This window comes from Nansenia antarctica (assembly GCF_963989245.1).
Source record: "Nansenia antarctica genome assembly, chromosome: 4".
In the NCBI taxonomy this organism is placed as follows: domain Eukaryota; kingdom Metazoa; phylum Chordata; class Actinopteri; order Argentiniformes; family Microstomatidae; genus Nansenia; species Nansenia antarctica.
In genome coordinates, this window is record NC_137689.1 from 1,303,070 (window position 1) to 1,320,367 (window position 17,298).

General features: G+C 47.7%; 1 protein-coding gene across 1 annotated transcript in view; it reads left to right on the forward strand.

Annotated features, from left to right (window-relative positions):
* ncam1a (neural cell adhesion molecule 1a) overlaps positions 1 to 16,112 on the forward strand; it is a gene marked incomplete at both ends in the record, with an annotated part of 230,776 nt that extends 214,664 nt beyond the window's left edge. The window contains 3 exons of the mRNA XM_080530086.1: positions 7,177 to 7,384; positions 7,992 to 8,108; positions 15,986 to 16,112. Coding sequence (XP_080386212.1) covers positions 7,177 to 7,384; positions 7,992 to 8,108; positions 15,986 to 16,112 — 452 coding nt within the window. The remainder of the gene's footprint in view (positions 1 to 7,176; positions 7,385 to 7,991; positions 8,109 to 15,985) is intronic.
* Positions 16,113 to 17,298: the final 1,186 nt, after the last annotated feature.

Below are 17,298 nucleotides of genomic sequence, written 5' to 3' on the forward strand. Positions count from 1 at the left end.
TCTGTGATGTGTGTGTGTTGTTCTGTGATGTGTGTGTGCTGTTGTGTGGTGTGGTGGTGTCTGGTGTGTGCGTGGCCTCAGGCCTCACCCTGGGCTGCTCGTGTGTGACGTACACGCTGGCCTCCCTCCTCCTCTCAGCGCTGACTGTCCTCTGGCTCTCATAGACGCTCTGGTGAAGGAGAGAGAGGAGAGAGAGAGAGGAGAGAGAGGAGAGAGAGGAGAGAGAGAGGAGAGAGAGGAGAGAGAGGAGAGAGGCCTATCCTGGCCTTTAACATCTTGGCCAGAGCCTTTTGTTTTCGATGCCTTTTGACCCTTGTGCAGCCAGACACACACACACACACACGAGAAAAAAAAAGGATCAAGAATATCAGTTTCATGTAAAAGGGGTTAAAATGGGGTGCTTGGTACTTATATCATTCTGAATGTGTTTGATTTTGTGTTTTTGTTTTTGTTGTCATCGATCGATGTTCATTATGCATAATTATGTCAAATGGATTTTTGAGAAAGTTTTTGTTATGTCAGGAAAATGGACTTGAGTACAATTGTGAAAGTTGTAGACAACAGCTGTGTGCCTACCATCTGTGTATGTGGAGATGAGCTTCAAACGCCATTGTTGTTACGGCGTTACATAACAGCCAAGGCAGAGGAGTTGGGTATTGCGTGACGCTAGAATTATAAGGTTCTATCTCCATTTTTGGTCAAAATTGAGTTTTTTACATAATCTGACCCATTAGGTGTTTATTAATGCCTGTGTGGTGTTATTTTTAAAACGTTTACATTTTTGAGTTAGTAATTAATAAAATACAAAGGTTCCATCTTACAGAACATAATGGAATGTGAAAACTTTGACGCTCAATATCTCTGAACTGCCCTAAACGGAGATAGAACCTTATCCTTCTAAGCTCACGATTGGTTGACATTAACCGTTACGATTTCAAGACATCTCAAGTTTCTTACTCTTGTGCTCTGAGGCTCATATTGAAAGGTGTGGTTATGAGGGACATTGTATGCCTTGCCAATTGTCATGAGCAGGTTATTCAAATCATGTAATTGTGACAAAAATGTACATAATCTTTTCAAAAAGATCTTCAGAACTAATGATAGGATGTTTCTTTTTTTGGTTGTTTCTTTTTGTGTTCTCTTTTTACCTGAAAAAAATGCTCAAAATGAATAATAATGCTATAGCTGTTTAACATTAAGAGTCTACTATGTCAATCAATTTCAATAATGTGAAATGATTATATTCTACAACACAAACACATTTTTGTAAGTACAGTACATACCAGTGTGTTTCCATGCTGTAATCATCGTAGGTTTTAAGAAGATATGATAGTGTTACTACTTCAATTTGAAGAAGAAGAAAAAGAACAGCTAAGAGGTCTTAGAGACTTCCATTCTGAAAGCGTGTGAGACAGTACTGCTGTCGACTGTCCATCCTCAGTAATGCTAAGTTTGTTTAAGCTCATATGCTGTGCTTGTCTGAAGATATAACAGTGTCTTATATGACGGTTGGCCCATCTAGGGGTTTTAAACCAGGTTAGCTGTGCTCTACAGCCTGGCTGCACTGAGAACAACCTTATGAGAGAGTCACACGGATGTTGTTCCTTTGTTCAAAACTCATTAGCATTTTGTGATGAGTCACTTCTTACAGTTTTGCCCCCCCCCCCCCATCCCCCCCGTTTTTAAATTGGCTCAGAAGGAAATAAAGATGGCTTGGAGTTTGACTCCTGGGTTCGCATGTGCCAATCCTCCTTGTTTGGCTCTTCTTTTATACTGTAAATCACTCTGGTAATGTTAGTTAACACTAGAACAGCCCTGCCTTGTTTACCTACTATAAGAGCCGCCTCGGGGGTCAAATGACCATAGTCTTTACAATGGGAAGCTGCTATTTACACACAAACGACCACTAGTTGGCCGCCTTGTAAACTAGCCTGCCTCCTACACAGAAAAACTGCAAAATAGCTTCATACTAGCTTATCCTGATGTGATTTAGAAAATGTAAGGATACTGGGTGGTAGAACGCACATATCTAGGACAAGTCATGAAAGGAGGGTCCTGAAATTTGATCGAGTGCAAAGATATAAAAGAAAAAAAGAATGACTCACAGGGTCAAATGACCCCACCCATGGCTGTTCTAGTGTTAAGTCTTCTTAAGTAATGCTGTAGGGTTAAGACTGAGTTATACTACAACTGTTGCCTTCTTAGTAACCAAGACTATGAATCAAGTAAAGATATCTAACTCTCCTGAGGTAACACGGGTCACAGCGTACTCTCATTATCGTCTCTCTGGGTGTCCACCTGTTCATGTGTCCATGCTGTAACTGACATAAAGCTCATACCATCCTTCTGCTCCCATTTGGGGAAACTTGGAAAAAAAACGTTATTAATCCATCCTGGTTGATTTAATAAATGTCCTCCTAGTCCTTATAGTCGTGAATCAGGAATCTTTCACTTTTCTTTCAAGTTGTTTTACTTTCACTTTTCACCCAAATGCACTTCAATAATGAACCTTATCTTAGAGACGTTTTGTGACAGGCTTTTAGTGACGGTGTTCCTGCTCTGTGTTCAGTGGTGGACTCAGGCTGTTTGAAGGGCAGGGGGGGGGGGCAAAAAGGAAAAAAGGGCACCTACTGCACAACATGGGACCCCATCAGTGCACATGGTCAAGTTTAGACCATTGGAAGGGCAGCCAATAGTGCACATCCTCTAATTTTTGCCACTCAAAAGGGCACTTAAGAGAGACCTTTTTCAACCATGGGGGCACCAGGAGGGGCGGTCGCCCCCCCTGCCCCCCCCCCTGAGTCCGCCAGGGCCTGTGTGTTCTGTTTCTAACTGCAAGTTGCCAGGAAAACTTGCTGCAAACACCCAGACACCCAAACACCTGACCACCTGACCACCTGACCACCTGACAGTAACAGAGGTGTAGTTACGCTCCGTGCCGACGCAGCCTGCAGTTTGTACTTTTCCTCTTCCCAGGACGATCTGCTCGCCGGCCGCCTCAGAGTTAAAACGTGTCGTGTGCTTCATCACACTTACAACACAGACCAGGGAGGACAGACACCTCCACCGCCGCTCTGCCCAGCCAGTAAACACAGACACTTCCTCTCTCTCTCCCGACCACGGTGAATAAAGACCTGCTAGCTAGACGCTCTCGCCACCGCGATGAATAAAGACCTGCCACTGGGAGCAGAGCCACTGAGGGTGACGTCACAAACTAGAGACGTAGAGAGAATTTTGGCAATCAGTGGTCACCTCTCTCTCTCTCTCTCTGCCTCTCCTCTCTCTCTCTCTCTCTGCCTCTCCTCCCTCCCTCCCTCTCTCTCTGCCTCTCCTCCCTCCCTCTCTCTCTCTGCCTCTCCTCCCTCCCTCCTCTCTCTCTCTCTGCCTCTCCTCCCTCCCTCTCTCTCTGCCTCTCCTCCCTCCCTCTCTCTCTCTCTCTGCCTCTCCTCCCTCCCTCCCTCCCTCTCTCTGCCTCTACTCCCTCCCTCCCTCTCTCTGCCTCTCCTCCCTCTCTCTCTCTGCCTCTCCTCCCTCCCTCCCTCTCTCTGCCTCTCCTCCCTCCCTCTCTCTCTGCCTCTCCTCCCTCCCTCTCTCTCTCTGCCTCTCCTTCCTCCCTCCTCTCTCTCTCTCTGCCTCCCTCTCCTCCCTCCCTCCCTCCCTCTCTTCTCCTCAGAGAAGCTCTTATTGGTTCTCCATCTCTTCTCAGTGTCTAAGGAGGAAAGCAAGCAAGACTTTCATTTCTCCAAAACGTTGACCTTGGGTTCTTCTTACCCAAGAGAAATATAAAGAGAGATTAAAGAGAGCGAACAGAGAGACTGACTGGCTGGCTGAGAGATTGCTATCGTTTGCTTGCTACTCTACCCCGCTACTCTAAAACTTAACAACGTTAAAAACGTTTTTTAATTGTTGCTCTCTGCCGCTCCCTCGGAGCAGGGCGGTGATTGATCTGGGCTTTTTGGAGAGTCGTCCCGTGGCTCTGCTGCAAGTCCCTGGAACACATTTCCCTCTCGGCTCCCGGGTGCATGTCATTAATAATGCAGCACTTATCTATCACGCATTCCCTGCGCTCGCACCCGGGTTATAATGAGGGTTATATCAACAACTATCATCTGAGATATTTCATCAGAGGCATAAAGGCTCACAGCTGTCAGATGGCACGCCCTGACTGTCTGAGAGGGATTTATGTCTCTGTTCTCCACGCTGACTGCAGTCTCAACCTCTTTACGATATGAGTTATGTCTGAATATTACCCCGTTTCCTAAACCTAACAGCCTCCCGTTCACACTGGGTGTGTAATGTAAGTAAGTAGCCTGGAGAAGCGATGGTTCTCTGAGCCTAACGGCCCTTAGGGGGCAGGAGTGTATCTCCTGTTTCTGTAGAAGCGCGAGGCGGCTCGATGTGCGAGACAAGTACACCCCCTGGACATGACGCGGGTGTGTGATGTAGAATCGTGAAATTATAATATAATGCTGCCTGGAGAATATTGTGCTTGGTTTTCCTGTTCTAAGCAACATGTGTGTTGGCATATGGAGGTTGACTGGATTATTGTCTGTTGCTGACATGTTCTCAAGTCTAACTGTTCTGTTGTGACATAGTGTTTATCCAGTAAATGACTCATTATATTAACGGAAAATGTAAATGTCGTTATTGACATAATTTTCTCATCACTCACATTTGAATAAACTAAATCAGTGACAAATATATGAAACTTAGGACAGAGGAAACACATCAACTGCACATCAGTCAGGTTGTGGTCTGAGTTTTTTGTTACCGACGCACAGAATATCTCTCCTCTTTAAATGTACCAGTGTATACAGAGGGAATTTTGCATAAGGGTGATAAGTACACATCCTTTCTATTCACCCAATCAGTCTCCTTACACATACAACCTGCAGCACAAATGTTTGCCAGAGTCACTGTGTGTGTTACAGTCAGATAAGGGTTGGCTAATTTGGGGGATAAGCTGTGACACGGTCAAAGATGGAACAGAAACCTGACAGACTCGCTGCTTAAAGAGGAGAATGAGGACGTCAGCTGGATGTTTAAACAAAGTCTCTCTGCCTGTGTGAGTCATGCAGGAACAGACCGAGGGTGAAATTGCATCATGGTTTGTTAGTCCAATTTAAACATTTAAACATGCATTGTTTGATGTGGGAAGTATATTGATTTTGATGTATTTTACTGTGAGGAAAATGTTTGTTTTAAAGTGCCATAATATTCTCAATTATATGAACTAGTTATTAATTCAGACTAATCATCATTGTCTCATGTTTGACCACTAACAGAGCTAACTAACACAAGAGTGGGAAAAGACTCCATCTGTGTACTATGCTAGACAAAGATAATACACTTGTTTACATTGAATGCAAATTATCTGCAAATGGTTTAATTTGGATTGTGTGAGACTGATTTGACACAAACTGCTGTTGTAAATGTGTTAAACTGCATCTGTCATCTGTCAGTAGAGCTGTCGCTTCAATTAACACTGTTCATGAATGTGTGTGTGTGTGTGTGTGTGTGTGTGTGTGTGTGTGTGTGTGTGTGTGTGTGTGTGTGTGTGTGTGTGAGACATACTGTATAGTGAGTTTGGAAGTGTGTAAACATGCTCATCCTGTGTAGTGGAGCGATACATATGATATGATTGTTCAGTTTGACATTCCTGTATTCCTGGATATGAACTCATTTCTGGTAAGTAGCTTGTGTTTTGCCCCCTGAAAACACAACAACCCTTTCCCTGGCTTCTGATATTTTCTTATTTTAATATTGTTGGTTTTTGTATGCATTTTGTGTGTGTATTGATGTATGTAAATGAGATTGGAACTAATTTGCACAAATGTCGGTTTGTGTTCTTGCACTCCAGTGTACAACTGTCAACAAGTCATAACAATGAGAGAATGAAAGCAAAACAACAAGGCCGTTACACAAGGAAGTGATGACATCAAGAGAAACATCTTTATTTAATGCTATATGTTTTTATGTTCTGTTTTGTTCTTTTAAGCATTGGCGACGAGGACTAGGTTATTGACTTTTATGTGAACTCAACAGAATGATCTGACTGATTCAGTTACAGCTTAGCCTCTGTTGTTTCATGTTTAGATTAGGTTAGCGCAGCTAGCGTAGCATGTCATCTGAAATGGGCATGCCTGGTTTGGTTTCCCTCTGGGCAGTCTGCAGTCTGTATCAGCTCACATCTGAACACAGCAGCAGAGATGGCTGATACTGTATTACTGCAACTGTGTCTAACACATTAACTTACATATGTGTGGTTGTTTATCAGTTTAATATAACTAATGTGATCTGGTGATATTTCTGGAGGCTCAAGTGTGTGTGTGTGTGCTACGAAGAGCAGCTCATCAACCAATAACTTTTCTACAATCCAAATATTATTAATATGGTGCTCTCCTCCTACCCCTCCCTTCTCTCTATCTCTCTATCTTTCTACCCCTCCCTTCTCTCTATCTCTCTATCTTTCTACCCCTCCCTTCTCTCTATCTCTCTATCTTTCTACCCCTCCCTTCTCTCTATCTTTCTACCCCTCCCTTCTCTCTATCTCTCTATCTTCCTCCCCCTCCCTTCTCTCTATCTCTCTATCTTTCTACCCCTCCCTTCTCTCTATCTCTCTATCTTTCTACCCCTCCCTTCTCTCTATCTCTCTATCTTTCTACCCCTCCCTTCTCTCTATCTCTCTATCTCTCTACCTTTCCCTTCTCTCTATCTTTCTACCCCTCCCTTCTCTCTATCTCTCTATCTTTCTACCTCTCCCTTCTCTCCTTCTCTCGTTCTCTCTATCTTTCTACCACTCCCTTCTCTCTATCTCTATATCTTTCTACCCCTCCCTTCTCTCTATCTCTCTATCTTTCTACCCCTCCCTTCTCTCAAATCATGTCCAGTGGTGTTGTGGTGTGTTAGCACCATGGTGCTGGTGTCCTGTTCTGGTTATAGAACATATAGAACGTTCTGTCCCCAGAGCTGAAAGCTGAGAGCACAACAACACACTTGAGCCCAAGAAGGAAGTCTTCCAGTTTCAAGTTCATGAAGGAAATGAAAGGTTGTGGATAAAAAAGCTTGACTCATCTCTCTCTTCCTCTTCCTCTCTCTCTTTCTCTAACTGTTTCTCTGTCTCCCTCCCTCTTCCTCCCTCTCCTCTTCCTCCTCTCTCTATGTGCGTGCGTCCAGATGCGGCCGGGGGCGGGTCGGGCCTGGGCACGGGGGCCATCGTGGGGATCCTCATCGTGGTGTTCGTCCTGCTGCTGGTGGGCGTCGACGTGACCTGCTACTTCCTGAACAAGTGCGGCCTGCTCATGTGCATCGCCGTCAACTTCTGCGGCAAGTCTGGTCCCGGAGCCAAGAGCAAGGACATCGAGGAGGGAAACGCTGCCTTCACGTGAGTCTCTCCTCCTCTCCTTCCTCTCCTCTCCTCCTCTCCTCCCCCTGGCCTCTCTTTCACGTGAGTCTCTCCTCCTCCTCTCCACTGTCCTTCCCCTCCTCTCTCCTCTCCTTCCCCTGGCCTCTCTTTCACGTGAGTCTCTCCTCTGCTTCTCTCCTCTGCTTCCCCTGGACTCCTTCTGGCTAAACATGTGAATTTCGATTTAGTATTAGCCATTTAGCCAGACGCTTTTAATCCAAAAGCGATTTTACAATTACGAATTACAGGGACATTCCCCCTGGAGTAACTGAGGGCTAAGTGCCTTACTCAAGGACACATTCCAAAGCACTTTACAACGGCCTCTCATTCACCCTTTCACACACACTTTCACACACCAATGGCGAGGTAGGCAAGCTACCATGCAAGGCGCCGGCCCCGCTCACACTCACAATTTGGGGGTTCAGTGTCTTGCCCGAGGACACCTCGACACGTGGCTAGATCTGCCTCTAACCTTGCGATCGTTAGACGCCGGCTCTACCTCCTGAGCCACAGCCGTCCCTGTCTGTCTCCATGGTAACCTGCTCCGCCTGTCTGTCTCCATGGTAACCCGCTCCCGCCCTCACAGGAAGGATGAGTCTAAGGAGCCCATCGTGGAGGTGAGGACAGAGGAGGAGCGCACGCCCAACCACGAAGGAGGCGGGACCACGGAGCCCAACGAGACCACGCCCCTGACCGAGCCTGAGTGAGTAACCCTGGCAAGACCATGACCTCTGACCTCTATAACCATGACCTCTATATTCAGCCTGAATGAGTACGCCAGCCTGGATAAATGTATTCAAATTTTTATAAGGAAAAGTCAGATCATTACATCGGATCCCGACATGAGAACCGACATAAAATGACACATATTTTGACTTGGGACAAGACCTCGTAGCTCACAGGTAATGTTCCTCTTTGCTTGTGATATCCCGTGGTGACCATGGTTGAGTGCTTTGATCTTGTGTCTCCTGACATGGCGTACAGTAGATATTCACTACATCGCAGCAAAATCAAGGCATGCAAGAATGGTTTTCAAGACTTGGTATGGCTGTTGTTTTGCTTAAGCTAATAGTAACAAACAGTGGCATTGTATAAGCTTTAACCTCTACGCTAGACCCTTTGTCACCTAATGTTTCTTTAATTTGCTTTAGCTTGCCTAGTGTATAGTTTGTGTGTATGTTTCTTCCTCACTGCACAGATTGTTTTCTTAACAGTTTTACTCTTCTAGTTATTTGCTTTATCACTGCATGTAGCACTTACTCTGAATGTCTGTCTGTGTGCCCTGGCCTCCCCCTCCTACCCCTCCCTTCTCTCTATCTTCCTACCTCTCCCTTCTCTCTATCTCTCTACCTCTCCCTTCTCTCTATCTCTCTACCTCTCTACCTCTCCCTTCTCTCTATCTCTCTATCTCTCTACCACTCCCTTCTCTCTATCTCTCTATCTCTCTACCTCTCTACCCCTCCCTTCTCTCTACCTCTCTACCTCTCCCTTCTCTCTATCTTCCTACCTCTCTACCCCTCCCTTCTCTCTATCTTCCTACCACTCCCTTCTCTCTACCTCTCTACCTCTCCCTTCTCTCTATCTTTCTACCCCTCCCTTCTCTCTATCTCTCTATCTTCCTACCTCTCCCTTCTCTCTATCTCTCTATCTCTCTACCCCTCCCTTCTCTCTATCTCTCTATCTTCCTACCTCTCCCTTCTCTCTATCTCTCTACCCCTCCCTTCTCTCTATCTCTCTATCTCTCCCTTCTCTCTACCTCTCTACCTCTCCCTTCTCTCTATCTCTCTATCTCTCCCTTCTCTCTACCTCTCTACCTCTCCCTTCTCTCTATCTCTCTACCTCTCTACCTCTCCCTTCTCTCTATCTCTCTATCTCTCTACCTTCTCTTCTCTCTATCTTTCTACCTCTCCCTTCTCTCTATCTCTCTATCTTCCTACCCCTCCCTTCTCTCTATCTTTCTACCTCTCCCTTCTCTCTATCTCTCTATCTTCCTACCCCTCCCTTCTCTCTATCTCTCTACCTCTCTACCCCTCCCTTCTCTCTATCTCTCTATCGGGTCGTTCTCTCTCTCTCACAGGCACCCAGCTGACTCCGCCTCCACAGTGGTGGACCTCCTCCCCTCTGTCTCTAACTCTGAACCCGTCACCGAGACCTTTAGCACGGCCCAGAGCAGCCCCGCTAGCGAGACCACCACCCTCACCTCCAGCACCGCCGGCCCCCCCACCCCCGCCTCCGCCCAGACCAAAGCCCCCGCCCCTCCCAAGGCCTCCCCCAAGAGCACCCCCGCCCCCATCCCTCAGTCCAGCACGCCCAAAGTTACCTCACCCTCCCCCGCCCCTCCACCCTCCGTGGCCCCCCTAGTGGACCTGAGCGACACCCCCTCCCCGGCCCCCCCCCCTACTAAGACCCCCGCCCCCTCCTCTGACCCCCCCAAGCCCCCTACTAAGACCCCCGCCTCCTCAGAGCCAGCCAAGGCTGCTAACCCCCCCTCAGCCAAACCTAGCCAGTCTGAAGCCACCACCACCGCCAGCTCAGCCAAGCCCCGCCCCCCCTCCCAGAGTAACGAGCTCCAGATAGACGGCCTGGCCAAGGACGTGCTGGGCGCCCTGGGCAAAGGCTCTGCTGCCCCCCCCCCGGCAGAATCCACCGCCACGCCCACCCAGGACGAGTATGACCCCCCCCTCTCTCTTTCTCTTAGAGATGTCTGGTAGTTAGTTTAGTGTATGTCTTACTCACCCTCCACCTCCTCCACCTCCACCTCCACCTCCTCCTCCTCCGCCACCTCCACCACCCTTCACCTCCACCTCTACCACCTCCTCCTCCACCTCCTCCTCCTCCTCCTCCACCTCCACCATCTCCTCCACCTCCTCCTCCACCTCCTCCTCCACCACCTCCTCCACCTCCCACTGTGTTCTGTGTCTGTTCGTATGCTGTGGGCAATCTTTCTTTCTTCTCTCTCTCACTAACAACTTTGGCATGGAGTCAGTACGCTAGTAGCATCACTGCTACAGCTCACCTAGCTGCACCGCTATGGGGGATAAAAAGAGTTGAATATAATAACTTTTTAATAGATTTTATTTTCTTTTTTTCGCAAAAATATTCTTGATGTCAGAAAATTTAAAAATATTGATTTTGTGGCACTCAGCCATGGTGAGGGTATTTCCATGTCTTGTCATGCTGTGTCATTCTAGTTTTAACTGGTCTGATGGATAGCAACCCCCTTAGCAACCTGCTTGGAAACCCCTGGAAACACAAGACTGATGGTTCTTGTTTTCCTGACGTCCTCTGCTACCATATCTCCTGAAAACAATAAACAAACAGTCCCACTTCATAACAACACAGAGTCATTAGGATCTCCGGCAGCACAGAGAGGGTGTTCTGTTACGCTGCTCGCTGCTTCCTCAGTGATTTCCTGCGTCTCATAGATCTTATCTCAGACAAACCCCAAGTTTCCTAGGAGGGGGTGATGGAGCGTGATGGAGCTTTTCCTCCGTCGACTAATGAAAAACCCACCTCCTCCTCTCCTCCTCCTCCTCCTCCTCCTCCTCGTCCCACGCTTAGCTCTCCTAACACTCCAACCCAAAGAGGAGGAGAAGAAGAAGAAGACACCAGTGATGAATTATGGGAGTTAATGCTTCCTTCCTTCCAGACGGTTTCTCGTCAGCGGTCGTCTCCCCCCGTGATGAAACAAGCCTCGTCAGGCGGGAGATTCGTCTTCATAAACTTTGACGCGATTGAATCATCAACCTCCCTCTGATCTCCAGTGTGATTTGTCTTCGGGGCTCCAAACCCCCAACTTCCTGTCAGGCGCATCTCGCAGGCTTACAGGATTACCGAGCTGCTGTTCTCAGTCTCTTCTGAAGCCCCCCCCCCACATCCCATCTCCTCCTGGGGATACAGACCACCCACTACCGAATACTGATACGACCACCGTACGACCGTACGACCCATGAGCTCACAAGGCTGTCGTGATGTTGATGAATAGTCATTAAGACTTCTCTGACTGAGACATGAGGTTCGCTGTGACGATACTACGAGCCCCCTGGGCTTGTTGAAGGAAAGGCCCTCAGAGCTTTGCCATTGGACACCGTCGAATCAACAAACCAACGAAGGTTCACCGCTGACAGGAGTCTCTTCTCAGATGCCTTTGTCATCCTCCAGCTCTCCTCAGTCACAACAGCCGGCAGGGTAGAGGAGGCAGAGCTGTGGTGAGGATGTGTGTGTGAGTGTTTGGTCTCTCCAGCCCCCCCCCCCCCCCCCCCAGGCCTTTGCAGAGGCAGAGCCCTCGTGCCAAACTCAACTGCAAACAAAGACGGATTTAGCCCCTCGTAAAATATTTACACGACGCTTTTGTTCCTTCTTTGGCTTTCTGCTTCTTTCTCAGCTCAGTGGTGTGTCTGCTTCTCTCTCTCTTTTCTTCTTCTCTCCTTCGCTTCTTTCGACTCCCTCTGTGACTGCTGCTGTCAGCTCAACACCAGTGCACTCTGGGTAGGATCAGCTGTCAGCTCAACACCCAAAGCACCCTGGGAAGGGACTGCTTTAACAGTAGAACAGTCGTGCCTTTTTTTACCTACTATAAGAGCCGCCTCGGGGGTCAAATGACCATAGTCTTTACAATGGGAAGCTGCTACTGTACGTACACACAACGACCACTAGTTGGCCGTCTTGTAAATTAGCCTGCCTCCTACACAGAAGATAGCTTCATCCGAGCTCATCCTGATGTGATTTAGTCAACAAAGTTTTTGTTTTTCCTGGCAGGAGGAAATAGAGGGACAGCAGGACAACTCAACCTGCCTCAGACACACACACACACACACACGCACAGGCACACACACACACACACACACGCACACACACACAGACTCACACACACACACACACACACACACACACGCACACACACACAGACTCACACACACACACACACACACGCACACACACACACACACACGCACACACACACACACACACACACACGCACGCACACACACACACACACACACACACACACACACACACACACGCACACACACACACACACACAGGCACACACACACACACACACACACACACACATACACACACACACAGGCACACAGACATAGCTGCAGGCATAGCTGCCCCCTCGGCATCTGGGTTCTAAGACAAACAAACAAACTGCTCACCTGCCCAGTAATAATCAATCGCACCTGATTGGTCTAGAAGCTAATTAGCCGCCTTGCCATTTGTTTGGGTGTTCTTGTTGTGACGGGACACTGTTAGATAGATGTTGTTTCCAAAGCCCAACCTTAGTTCCAAGCTCAGTATCAAAGCCCTGTTGGTACCACTCCTCCTGTCCTCTCTTCCTCCAAGGTCAGTCAGCCCTGAGATCAATGACCCTGTGACGTACCCCCCCTCCCCTCGGCCAGCGTGGTAACGTTATCAGGCTGGTCTCTCTGACAGGGACGACCACAGGGTGACAAGGCAGACCTCTCACAGCCAAGCCTCTCCTGAGGTGACAGGCCGTCTGCTAGAACAGCTCTGTGTCCTTCACCAGAAGGTCGGTCGCCTGCGGTTCTTCTTCTTCTACTCTTTCAAGACGCCACTGGAGAGCTTCAGACTTCAGACACCTAGTCTTTACAATGGGAAGCTGCTACTTACACACAACGACCACTAGTTGGCCTACAAAGTCTTGTAAATTAGCCTCCTGTCTCCTACACAGAACAACTCTTCTTCTTCTTCTTCTTCTACTCTTTCAAGACGCCACTGGAGAGCCACTTCTTCAAAGACTCGACACACACAAACTCTCCTGTTCTCTGTTTCTTTTTCACCGAGGGAGGGGTCTGTTCTTGTGCCCATCGTGCCACACGTCTGGGGCTGCTGTTGTCAGTTGCCCCCCCTGCCCTACCCCGCCCCCCCCCCTGCAAGGCCAGGCAGCACCGCCGGCCCCCTAACCTCTCAGGAGAGCTTCATTGTGGGGAGGGTAATGGACGTCAGGGCCGCCGTCGTGATCAAACCCCAAATTGCTCGGCTCAGTTACCTTTTCTTTGGGGTCGGACTTGACAGAACTCGACAATCTCCCAGAGGACCCCAACAAAGCCCGGGCCGCACCAATCGGACGGTGTAGATAAGTGTAACGTGATACCGGGTCCCTACAAAGCCTCTGTGTGGCTAATGGCTGGGGGGACTAGCGCAGGTCATGTCAGGCCTTTATCAGCCATCAGCCGCCGACTCCTTTGTTGACTCGCTCAGTGTCTCCTTCTGTTCCCGAGCGCTCCGGTGTTGTTTTTGGGGTTCTTTTATATCTTATTTCCTTAGTTGTGTTATGGTGCTGTGCCGCTGGATGTAGGAACTTGTATGTATGTGCTTAAAACACGCTTCTGGATGTCGAGGATGAGTTCTATACTGAACAGAGTTCAGAGATCATATCAATTCTACTCTAGAGAGACTTGTTTAATAATAACAATAACTTGGGATTTAAATAGCGCCTTTCATAAAACCCAAGGACACTTCTACACAATTCTACAGGAAATGGTCAGACAGACAAAACAGAAACAGTGACTAGGGGCCAAAGGCCTTGGTGAACAGATGGGTTTTGAGGGCTAGTTTGAAGGAGTCCAGGGTGGGGGCGTTGCGGATCACTATGGGGAGGGAGTTCCAGAGGGTAGGTGCGGCCACGCTGAAGGCTCTGTCCCCAAAGGTCCGTAGGTCGGTGCGGGGGGTGGACAGCAGGCCCATGTCTGCGGACCGCAGGTTTCGGGAAGGGGTATGCTGGGAGAGAAGGTCAGTTAGGTACTGGGGGGAGCAGGCGTGGAGGGATACATACTTTCCAAAAGTAAGTAAATCACTTCATAGGGTAGCTGCTCTTTACCTGAGTGGTATGCTTGAAGAATATTGTCCCAACATGAGCGTGATGGTGCTAATGGTCCACGCCTGCACCCCCCAGTACCTAACTGACCTCCTCCCCCAAATTAGCCCTCAAAACACATCTGTTCTCCAAGGCCTTTGGCCCCTAGTCACTGTTTCATTGTTTTGCTTTGTTTGTTTTCTGTTTTGTCTGTCCGTTTCATTCCCTTGTAAAGCGTCCTTGGGTCTTTGAAAGGCGCTACTGTATATAAATTAAAGTTATTATTATTATTATTACTAGGGAAGGTTCTAGCGTAGACAAACCAAGGCACGTAGATGAAATATGACACTCCTGCCAAGACAGAGATGGACTGTCTGCTCTACAGCCTGACCTCTTTTATCACTTGTTAGCCGTTATGGTTTGGATGACAACATGCAGGCAGAAGTGATGTTTTTCTCCCCCTGACAGCCGATCAATACAGACCAACCCTCAGAGTGATCAGATGGAGAAAGGCAATTTGCTGCGAGTCGGCTGGCCGCTAGACTGCTGTGTCGCATCAGATGAGATACAACTTTCAATCCATTTCATTGAATTACTGTAAAGTTCGATCGGAAGAAAACGTATGACATCGCATGAGCAGGCTACATATCTCACTCTGTGATGAGGCTTTTGTATTTTACTTTACATTTTTGGAGAGAATGAGTGGTAAACGGTCAAAATGGACTGCACTTACATATCGCCTTTATCCAAAGCGCTTTACAACGGCCTCTCATTCACACATTCACACACCAATGGCGGCAAGCTGCCATGCAAGGCGCCGGCCCGCTCACTGGGAGCAATCTGGGGTTCGGTGTCTTGCCCAAGGACACTTCGACATGTGGCCAGCCGGGGCTCGATACCGCCGATCTGCCAACCTTGCGATCATTAGATAGCAGCTCTACCTCCAGCGCCACAGCCGCCCAGTGATAATTTAAAAAAACGGACCCAGTGGCTACTAAACCAGAAGGGTCAAAGACAATTAAGTGCTGTTTCTGTTGAGGTTCAAAGGTGCCGTTTTTACATTCAGTGACTTAATGAGAAACCCAGCCCAGGACGTGTGTCTCCTCTAAGCCTTCCAGCGGGCCTTTCCTCCATGCGTTGTCCTGTACTGTACCTCTCCTCCCTCATCTCCCATATCTCCATGCATTGTCCCATAAAAACAGCTGTTGTGATATCCGTCTGGCTGTCTTTGATGTCAGGATAGCACGGCAGAGCCGATCCTGTTTATAGTGTGAAACACATTTGGTTCCAGAGAGAAAAAAAACTAATTCCCCTGAAAAGCTTTAAAGCACGTTTTTCATTCTTTTTTTCTGTTTTTTTTTATTCAAAAGAGACAAAAGACAGATTAAAAAACACACAATTGCCACGACGAGCGCTTTGGGAATCCATCAAATGAAAGGATCTTTTCTTTTTTTGTGTGTTTGTGTGATTCTCTCTCTCTCTCTCTCTCTCTCTCTCTCTGTCTCTGTGTCTCCCTCTCCTTCTCTCTCTCCTCTCTCTCTCTCCCTCTCTCTCTCCCTCTCTCTCTCCCTCTCTCTCTCTCTCTCTCTCTCTCTCTCTCTCTCTCTCTCTCTCTGTCTCTTTCTCTCTCTCTTTCTCTCTCTCTCTCCCTCTCTCCTCTCTCTCTCTCTCTCTCTCTCTCTCTCTCTCTCTCTCTCTCTCTCTCTCTCTCTCTCTCTCTCTCTCTCTCTCTCTCTCTCTCTCTCCCCTCCCAGCGGTAAGATCGTGACGGAGGATAACAGTAAACCGGAGCCGGAGACGGAGGTGAAGAAAGCTCCGTCTGAGGTGAAGACGGTGCCCAACGAGGCGGCGCAGACAAACGGCAACGAGAGCAAAGCGTGATCCCCCCCTCCGCCACCACCAGGGGGCGCCACAGCCCACAGACCTCCAGAACACCACCAACCACCACCACCCAACGCCACCCATCAAATGACAAAAAAAAAAAAAAAAACTCAAAAAGGGTCTTTCTACAGTGTCTTCTGAGTTCAAAAGAGTTAAATGAGTTTGTTAGTCATGTAGAGCGGAATAAGTCCTCATCCACCTGCCTTAGTGTTTCTCTCTTTTCGTTCTCGATCTGTTTATTTCTTGTTTTTTGGGTCGTTTTTTCTCTTTGTTCACAGAAAAAGAAGGAAAGTCCTTACCTCTAGTTCACTCTACTTGTGTCCTTTTTGTAGTAACATCAGAGTTACCAGTCGTACGGGATAGAAGCTAAAATATCAGTCTGTCAGGATTGTAGCTTTACTTCAGAACAATGCCTTTTACAATGTGCACATACATAAACCCCCAATACATTACCAACACTATTTCCAGTTATGTTCTTTTTTTATTATGCAGTATTGCCAGCATTATTTCCACTCTTAATGGTTTATGGGTACGTTTTAAATGTTTTGTTTTGTTTTAAATAATGTGCAGAAGTAACTGCCTTTTTATTTTTTATCTCTTTTGTTTTTTCACGTGTAAGTTCCAGGACTAGAGATTAGCGCGTTAGCCGTTAGCATGCCTTCATGTCGTTGTTGTCTTATTGGTTTACTTTCTGTTACTGAATGTGTCCACCCTGTTACTCTGTCCAAGATTGTGTAGATATACAACAACAAACAAAAGAAGACACCGCAGAAAGATGATATTATCATTCCACAGAAGTAGTAGAGAGGTCAGAGGTCGCCAGTTTAGAGTTACGCAATGTATCACTCTAAGAAGATTCTTATTTTTGTTTTGTTGTTAATATGTTTTGGTTTTTATTTCTGGCAAAAAATATAAGAACACACACGTTTTATCTCTCCCTCACACACACACACACACACACACACACACACCTCTATATCCTCCTCGTTAAGTCTTAATTAGATGCGTTTGGACCTGCTGGTCCGAGGCTGGTAGGTGTCTGGGTCAGGCCCAGACCACTGCAGGTCCAGAAGGTCCACGCAGAGAGACGGACACACAGAGTAGCACCGCCTCCAGCCCCCACGCAGAGAGACGGACACACAGAGCAGCACCGCCTCCAGCCCGGCTCGCAGGAGAACCGTGTGAT